Genomic DNA, 9325 nt, shown 5'->3' on the forward strand with positions numbered 1-9325 from the left:
AGACCAAAGAAGGAGGCATAGCTCTAGGAAGTGTGGTTAATGTTGCTGATGTGATTTGAAAAGACTTTTTGTTAATTGCATGTTCTTAGCTTATATTCATATGATTTGAATGTATCAGGATTCTTTGGGCTATAAATTATAGAAACTCAACTTGAACTGGCTTACACTAAAGAGGCATTAAAGAAAAAATCATGTTAGTAAAAGGTCCAGAGGTAGAGTTAAGTCAGGGGCTTAAAGATGTCAGTGGGACCCTAAGTTTGCTTTCTGGCCTTGTCTGGTTTTCTTTCTCAGTTCTGTTCTCCTTTGGGTTGGCTTTGTTTTCAGGCAGTAAAAGTCCTCATGCTGGTGCTCACTGGTATGAATAAGTCGTATCCCTACCTCTGGAGCATATGCAGGGTGAGGATGCCAGGTCTCAGGCCTGTGCCATCTTTCAAGCAGGCCCAGTGTGTTAGTCAGCTTCAGGATGAGCCTCTATAACAAAGGGGCCCCCAAATACAGTGGCTCAGCCAAGGTGGGAGCGCACCTGTCCTTGACATAGTCCATGGTAGAGGGACATCTGGGTCATTCAGGGACTGGGGCTGGTGGCTCTGCCTTCTCAAGGTGAGGTGTCCATCACTAGCACTGGAGGAGGGAGGAGAGCATGTGCTCTTCCCCTGTGAAGGAATGAATTCGCACATAGCACTTCTGTCCACCTCCCACTAGTGAGCACCTGCCGTGTGGGGTTGGAGAAACAGTTGCAGAGTCTGGCTGTCCACGTTGCTCTTTGTTGAGGCCTTTCTGTGACTGGTGGTCCTGTCTTTCTCAACCCTGCAGGTGCGGCTACAGAGGAGGCTACATGGAGGTGATCAACCTGCACCCCGAGATTAAGGGCCAGCTGGTGAAGCTGCTCTCCGTGCGTCTGTGCCCTCCAGTGTCAGGACAGGCTGCCATGGACATTGTCGTGAACCCCCCAGTGCCAGGAGAGGAGTCCTTTGAGCAGTTCAGCAGGGTGAGTCTGCTGTGACCTGTCTGCAGCACTGCCACTGCCAGGGTGCTGGTGACTTCCTGCTGTGCCAGTGACAGCCTTGTCAGGGCTGGAGGGAAGCCTCCTAGGGTGTGGCCTCCAGGACTTGCCCATGGTTACAGCTGGGCATTGTTCTGAAGCAGGACAGAGAGTGTACGGGGGTGTCCCTGTCACCCTCACCTGTGAGCACCATGGCCGGTCGGCATCTAGTGGGAAGGACTCGCCCTGATGATACTCAGAGCACTTTGTTATGAAACTTGAAGAAGGGGTGGAGATGGGCACAGCATTAGCCCTCAGACCCAGGCTGGCCTCTGACTAAACCAGGTCCTTGAAGCTCCACAGGGTCCGGTCAGGACCCTCCAGTGCAAGTGACAGACACAAAACAGACTCGTTTAACACCCCCCGCCCCCCCCCAAAAAAAGAGAAATTATAGGTCATGTAACTTAGAGAAGCCAGCTCCCAGAGGGTCTAGGCTCCTCTTTTTTTTTTTTAATTAATTGCAATAAAATACACATAACAGGCTCGGTGCCTATAGCTCAAGCAGCTAAGGCGCCAGCCACATACACCAGAGCTGGGGAGTTCGAATCCAGCCTAGGCCTGCCAAAGAACAACAACAACTACAAACAAAAACTATCCAAGTGTTGTGGTGGGCACTGGTAGTCCCATCTACCTGGGAGGCTGAGACAGGATAATCGCTTAAGCCCAGGAGTTAGAGGTTGCTGTGAGCCCTGACGCCACAGTGCTCTACCCAGGGTGACAGCTTGAGGCTCTGTCTCAAAAAATAAATAAATAAATAAATAAATAAAAATAATAAAATATACATAACATAAAATTCATCATCTCAATCTTTATAACATGCAGCTCTGCGGCAGTAAGGACATGGATGTGGCTGTGCAGCCCTCACCACCCTCCATCTCCAGAACTTTCTGTCATCCCAGACTGAAGCTCCGTGCCCACTAGAAACTAACCCCCAGCTCTCCTTCATCCTAGCTCCTGGGAACACCCCCGTCCACTGTTTGCCTTTATGAATTTACTGTTTCTAAGCACCTCATACAGCATTTGTCCTGTGACTGCCTTATTTCATGGAACAACGCCCTCCTGGTTCACCCATGCGTGGCCTGCATAACGATGAAGGCCACGCTGTACTCCGTGTAGACAGACCCCATCATGTTTGTCCATTCACCTCCTGGCTCACCTCTCACCCCCTTTCCCAGCAGCTCTTGCAGAAGGCCTGGGCAACTCTGCTTTGCACACACATGCAGCTCTGAACCCGTCACCTGCTCTGATTTGTTTTGCCTGGGCACACGCCCCATGCACAGTGCACTGAAGAGCAGGAAGGGTGGTCCACACAAATGAAATGGTGGGGCCTGTTCACCAAAGAAGGAGCCGAGTCTTCTAGAAGCATGTTCTAGAGTGTTCTGTCCAGACCCAGGTCCTTTCAGGCAGATGGGCTAGAACCGGTTTTTCTCATTTCCAGGAATGGCTTCCTGGTACAAGAATAAAACCCATGACAAGTATATAGGCTAGCAGGATGCCCTGTGGTCTAGAGCACCCCAGGTATCTGTGTGCTACATTTCAGGGTGCGTGGCAGGTTCTTAGGCTGAGCACTGTAGAAAAATCCCTGCGGGGGAAGTGCTCCACCCACCTCCCTGCTCTGTGCTGCTTGCACCAAGCTCATCCCTCACCAGTGTGTGCAGCGGAGGCTGGAGCCCGTCTGTTTCCAGAGATACACTGACTATCTTTTCTATCCCTTCAGGAGAAGGAATCAGTCCTGGGTAATCTGGCCAAAAAAGCAAAGCTGACAGAAGACCTGTTTAACCAAGTCCCAGGAATTCACTGCAACCCCTTGCAGGGGGCCATGTATGCCTTTCCTCGGATCTTCCTCCCTGCCAAAGCTGTGGAGGCGGCTCAGGTCTGCGGCGCTGGTGCTCACAAGATGCTGGGTTGGGGGCCATTTCTTGCCTTGGGGAGCAGAGGCGCTGGCTCTAGAGGCTGAACTTTGTAGACCCCTCAGTCTACTGATGTTCACTGTGTGAAGTGGACAGGTTCTCCGAGCCTGGGCCCAGCGGTTGGCAGTGGGCACACCTCTAGGTGCTGCCCTGGACTCTTTCACGCTGCTGCTCTGCTCCGAGTGGGTGGCATGCTCGGGCAACAACAGTGCTTCTCAAACTGGAATGTGCGCCCCTGGGGACTTGCTGGTTCTGGTTCTCTCAGTCTGCGAGGAGCCCGAGAGTATCCTCTCCAGCAGGTTCTCAGGTGGTACACAGGCCCCACTTTGAGAACCAAGGGCAGAGCCATGTTCCTGAAAATGGTGGCTTCACCCCACCCCAAAGCCTCCTGTGTGCCTTGTTGTATGGAACCGAATCCCTGCTGCTAGAGCCCGAGAACCTGTATTTAACAGGCTCTGGTGGTAGTTACACGGTGGTTGCTGTGTACAGCAGTGGGAGAAGCACAGTGGGCAAGAGAAGCTTGCTCCCTGAGGGCTCTTGCTGGGTGCAGCCCTCAGGGCCCCGTCACTGACATGCTGTGGGCCTGGTGTGTAGGAGGCAGCTGTTGGTGGGGCTGCCTGGGGTGGGGTGCGGAGGACACAGACGGGCACTCCCGACCAGGGGCAGAAGCCCCAGCTGTCCTGCAGTAGCCTTTAGCTGTCTTGTTCTATGCAGAGGCCACCAGCATTGCCCCAGCGTCCTGCCTTGGTCCTTCAGGAGAGAGGAGGAAGATGGGAAAGATGACCTGCTGTTGAGATCTTTGCCTTTGGGTTCTTAGTGGGGTGTTCATACCATGCAAAGGTGGAAACAGCCCCTGACTGTGCCCCCCCTCCCTCCACAGGCCCACAAGATGGCCCCAGACATGTTCTACTGCATGAAGCTCCTGGAGGAGACCGGCATCTGTGTTGTGCCTGGCAGCGGCTTCGGGCAGAGGGAAGGCACCCACCACTTCAGGTCTGGCGTCCTCTCCCTGGGAATGCTCAGCTTTGTCTGGGATTCTTGGGGCTTTTTTTTTTTTTTCAGATTAATATGAGGTCACATAAAATCAGGTCACATTGTTTGCGCTTGTCAGGTAAAGGCTCTGTTGCAGTTGTGCCCCTCACCTGGGAGGTATGCCGTGTATCCCCACACAGTCCCGATCCCTCCTTTCCCCACCCCCTGCACCCGGGAGGGTGCAGTGAGTTTTTCTCCTGTGTGGGCAGTATCAGATCATTAGATTGTCTACTGGCGTCATATCAGAATTGAGTATATTGGATACTTTTCCATTCTTGTGATACTGTACTAGGAAGAATGTGTTTCAACCCCATCCAGGTTAATGCAAAAGATGTAAAATCCTCATCTTTTCAATGGCTGAATAGTATTCCATGGTCTACATGTACTATACTTTGTTAATCCATTCATGGGTTGGTGGGCACTTGGGTTGTTTCCACATCTCAGCGATTATGAATTGAGCTGCAATGACCCTTGGGCTTCTTGACATAAAGCTGGCTTAAGAAATGGAGAGATGTGGAGCCACTGTCCTCCCTCGAGGTACAGCCCCTGTCCTGTCCTGTCTGTCCTGCTGAGCCTCGCTCAGCCTGCTGAGGAACTGAGAGCAGCAGGGCAGGCTGCAGGCACACGGCTTCTGAGAGGTCTTCCTGGCTGTCGTGCATCTCCACTTTACTGCCACTGTCTGCCACATCCCTGTCTGAAACGTGCCCAGTAGTATTTTCTTTAGTTCCTTGTCCCTCTAAGTGCCATGACAGCAGCACACTGCATCCTGGAACTGCTGGCAAGGACCAGGTGCTTGGTCGCTTCTCAGCTGCACTGTGGGCTGCAGCACTGCCTGAGAGCCCGAAGCAGCCAAGCGGCCGCACCCTCGGTGCTACGGTACTGTCACCACCACTGTGATGCCTCTCACAGGGTACCCGGCTCTGCCCCCCCAGAGCTGTGCTGGCTGGAGCAGCTCAGCAGAAGTTTCCCCACTGTGGCCACATCCACTCAGAATAGCTTCTTTTCCATGCATGTGGCTCTCAGATGTCTCCTGCAGCAGATACTAAAAGAAGAAATGGCATGAGTTGTTAGCACCTGGAGCCAAGTCTTGAAATAGTCAAGGTCATGGGTGGTGTCCCCCAGGTGGGCATACTATGGCCTTTCAAGCTACTCAAGCTCACCTCAGCAATTGCTGGCTCACACAGTAGTAATCAGAGGCTTCCTGTCGGTAGGAGCCTGCTGAGGGGACCAGAGAGCAGTGTCAGTCACTATGGCAACTGGGGATGCCTTCAGGTAGAGAGTCGTGACTGGTGGTGGTTTCACTGCCAGAGTCTGACCTGTTTGTTCCTCAGCAATGAGACCTTGCTCTGTCTCTAGGCCAGACCACGAGTCCTGCTCTAGAGCAGTGCTTTTCAACCTTTTTTATCTCAGCACATTTGAACCTATAAACTTCTGTGGCACACTTAAATTATGTTGATCCAAAAAAGAGTAAAAATAAATATATACTTACTGTGCTTTGAACTTCTTTCAAAAATAATTCAATTGGCTTGGCGCCTGTGGCTCAAGTGGCTAAGGCGCCAGCCACATACACCTGAGCTGGCGGGTTCGAATCCAGCCTGGGCCCGCCAAACAACAATGACAGCTGCAACCAAAAAATAGCCAGGCATTATGGCGAATGCCTGTAGTCCCAGCTACCTGGGAGGCGGAGGCAGGAGAATTGCTTGAGCCCCCGAGTTGGAGGTGGTTGTGAGCTGTGATGCCTTGGCACTCTGCCTAGGGTGACAGCTTGAGGCTCTGTCTCAAAAAAAAAAAAAGAAAGAAATTCAATTAATGATCTTTAAAATTTTCCGTGACTCACTAGTTGAAAATCACTGCTCTAGAGAAAGTTCTGTTCCCCAGTCAGAAAGTTGTTCAGGCCTTCTGCAGTCATGGGTGGATGAGTCTTTGTGAGCTTAAAGGCCACCTCAGTGTATTGCTTTTGTTCATGTGTGTTACTTGGGTTAAAAAAATAAAAAGCATAAGGCCGGAGGCAGTGGCTCATACCTGTAATCCTAGCACTCTCGGAGGCCAAGGCTAGTAGAGTGCCTGAGCTCATGAGTTTGAGACCAGGCCTGAGCCAGAGTGAGACCTCATCTCTAAAAATAGCCGGGTGTAGTCCCAGCTATTTGGGAGGCTGAGGCAAGTGAATCACTTGAGCCCAAGGGTTTGAGGTCGCTGTAAGCTATGAATCCACATCTCTTTACTGAGGGCAACAAAGTGAGACTCTGTCTCCAAAAAAAAAAAAAAAAGTATAAATGGCAGAGGAATGAGAAAGTGGCTTCACAAATGCTGGGCACCTTCCAGGAGCTCGAGCTTTCAAAATGGCTAAGACAGACCGTCCCTCCCCACAGCCTTCCTGCTCTCTACTCCTAGAGATGAAAGGCCAGGTGTTCACTGCTCTCTCCTTTCCGGAGCTGCCAGGCTGATGCCACTCTCTTTCCTGACAGAATGACCATCCTCCCTCCAGTGGAGAAGCTGAAGACGGTGCTGCAGAAGGTGAAAGATTTCCATGTGAAGTTCCTGGAGAGGTTTGCATGAGGACGCTGGGCCCCAGAGGGAGGCCCCGCCTTTGGTTCTTCCTCCTGTCTGGCCCGGCCTGCCCCAGTGCCTCTGCCTTGGGCCTCTCAGCAGTCACTGGTCACATACATCGTCATTTTGCCCCAGGAGACTTCTTTCTTTGTGCCTTGATGTTGGGAACACTTCTCTTCTGAGCAAACATGAATTTACTATGTCTTGGAAGCCGTTTTTTTGTTTTGTTTTGTTTTTTGATGAAACCAAAGTAGAGGGCAGATGTGGCCAGGGTTCTCTGAATATGTGACTGTTTTTGCTTTGGGAAAGTTCATTTGGGGTTTCCAACAACCAGAGTGTGTTGGGTAAGGTGTTACAGCTCTGGAAAAACAGTCAGGTGTTGGGAAATATATGACTTAGCCCTGGTGAGGACTGGGATCCACAACTCACCAACCTGATCTGTGAAATAAAACCCTTGGTGGTGTGAAAATCTCGTCCTTCCAATGGCAGAGCCTGCAAGTCTGCGGGAGCTCAGCGAGGGCCACTGTTCTGGCCTGGAAAGAGGCGGCCTATCCCTGACAAGAGTGCTATCCCCAAGGCAGCACATGGGGACAGGATGCCAGACTAGGTTTTGGAGGACTCTGTGGGTCAGAGGGTCTTGCAGGAGGAGAGTGGGTGTGAGCCAGGCTGCAGATGGGACCAGGGGTCCACTTGTGAGCAGCATGTCAGATAGTGAGGACTCTGCACTCGGGCTTTGGGGATGAACATGTGGAGGCTGGATCCCTGCTGAGAGGTCTGCCTGGACCCCAAAGACAGAGGGTATAGCCCAGCAGCACCCCAGTTACGTGGGGGAGGGAGGTTTTGCCTTGTGGGATCCATCCTAGGGGTTCTCCAACAATGGCTCTTGTTTAAGGGTTCAATCGAGCCTTTACACACATGGTCCCCTGCAGGTGGCAACAGGGACAAGGAAGGACTGGAAATGTGGAGGGGGATCCTGAAGGAGGTGGCTAGCAGTCAAGCCCCTGTAGTTTCTTGAATTGCTTCAAATCCAGATGTGATCTATTTCCCAGCTTGGCTGCTGCAGGAGTAAGTGAGAGCTGCCTTGCAATGTACTGCAGTGTGTTAACACCAAGTGTTTCGCCCTCACGTCAGCTGCTGGCTCCCCTCCCACACTCTCACCTGCCTCAGTCTCTCTCCAGGCCACAGGGTAACAGCCACCAAGCATGCAGGCACCTGGGCATTAGGGAGCCTGGGGAGGACCCTGCCCACACTGCAGGGACGCTCTGCTACAGGCAGCAGCAGGCTTTGTCCTCTCTCCCCTTTGCCAGGAGTCCTCCTCCTGACCATCTGCCTTCCCCAGGGGAAAGTTAGGGAAGTCACAGCCAGCTCAGGAGTCTGGGGACCCAGCATGTCCCACAGTGGAATGGAAGGAGCTAGAGAGAGATATCTGAAGAAGCTGAGGAGTGAGGTTTGAGTTCAGCCTCCTCATACACTCTGGGGCCGTGCAGAGGAACATGATAGAAAACTTCAAGATGTCATTACTCACTAGCATTACAGCCCCTCTGAAGAAAGTAGCCACACTCTCAAAATGACAAAGGGAATATTTTAAAACTTTTCCTTAAAAATTGAAAAACTTGGATTCATGCTTGCTGTATGGTATATAAAACCAGTGTGTGTCTCAGATCATGAGATTTCTGGTGGAAAGAGAAAATAGGTAGAAGGTAGTATATTTTTATATTTTTGTAACAATTGCTTTTTCATGGGTGGGGGAGAAAGGGTTAGTATTTATAGTCTTAACAAGTCTGGTAATTTTTTATAAATCTCTTCAAAATATAAATAACCCCTAAAAACTTTGCAATATTTACATGATTTTTTAAAACATGCTGTATACATTTGGTTTGCTTTTAAAATAATGACTAATAAGGTCGGCTGGTTTAGAGGTTAACTTCAGGTAGGAATGATGATCATGTAGACTGGATTTTCTACAGCTTCTATCCTGGTGCCTTTCCTTTGGGGCGTCAGCTGAAAGAGTTGTGTGTCATCTGGGGTCGCACTTGGGATCTACACCTGGGATGCTTCTGCAGCTCTTCCAGATGGGTGGCATGCAGGAAGCTTGCGCTGAGCGGTGCCTCACACCAGCCATCAGCGCACACCTCAAGGCCACTGGTTGTTCCTGTTCTGATATGTGGAGTTTGGGAGAAAACAGACCTGCCCGTGGCTGTTTTCCCACCTAGGTTCTCACAGCCTCCTGACGGAGGTACTTAATGATAGTTCTGCTGTAAATTTCTAAACAATAAAATACGTGTCCAAAATGGTAACTGTGTTAGCTTTTCTTGTCATTTCTATCTAAAATCGAGGGGACATAACTCATTTTACCTCTTCCACGCTTTGTGGTTTAAGTGCCTTGTGGTATGAGGAGCAGTTTTTCCTAAACGTTACAAGTTCCAGTTGCAGCTGCCTTTTTTGTTACTTAAAGTGGAAAAACCTTATGGATCTTTGAAATAGAATGTTGTTAAAAATGAACAGCACCTGTGGGTTTCTGATAGACAAGAGACAAGAACTAACAGGTTCTGCAGAGGGGCTGGAGGAGGGGGTGGTTGGCAGGTGAGGGACCAGAGCTGAGTGTTCAAGGTTCCATTCATCTCAGCTTTTCCACATCAAAGTTGATGTGTAGTTTTGATTCAAAACTGGTCCCCCTCAAAACTAAAATTTCTGGCCAGGCGCAGTGGCTCACGCCTGTAATCCCAGGACTCTGGGAAGCCGAGGCAGGTGGATTGCCTGAGCTCACAGGTTCAAGACCAACCTGAGCCAGAGC

The 9325-nt window shown here is 50.8% G+C and overlaps 1 protein-coding gene across 1 annotated transcript in view; it reads left to right on the forward strand.

Moving 5' to 3' along the window:
- The window catches only part of GPT2 (glutamic--pyruvic transaminase 2), a 38328-nt gene extending 29506 nt beyond the window's left edge, over nt 1-8822 (forward strand). Inside the window, exons 8-11 of the mRNA XM_053582085.1 lie at nt 814-988; nt 2760-2915; nt 3833-3945; nt 6450-8822. Coding sequence (XP_053438060.1) covers nt 814-988; nt 2760-2915; nt 3833-3945; nt 6450-6540 — 535 coding nt within the window. The 3' untranslated portion in view covers nt 6541-8822. The remainder of the gene's footprint in view (nt 1-813; nt 989-2759; nt 2916-3832; nt 3946-6449) is intronic.
- The last annotated feature ends 503 nt before the right edge of the window (nt 8823-9325 follow it).

Source organism: Nycticebus coucang, chromosome 2, assembly GCF_027406575.1.
Source record: "Nycticebus coucang isolate mNycCou1 chromosome 2, mNycCou1.pri, whole genome shotgun sequence".
Taxonomy (NCBI): Eukaryota; Metazoa; Chordata; class Mammalia; order Primates; family Lorisidae; genus Nycticebus; species Nycticebus coucang.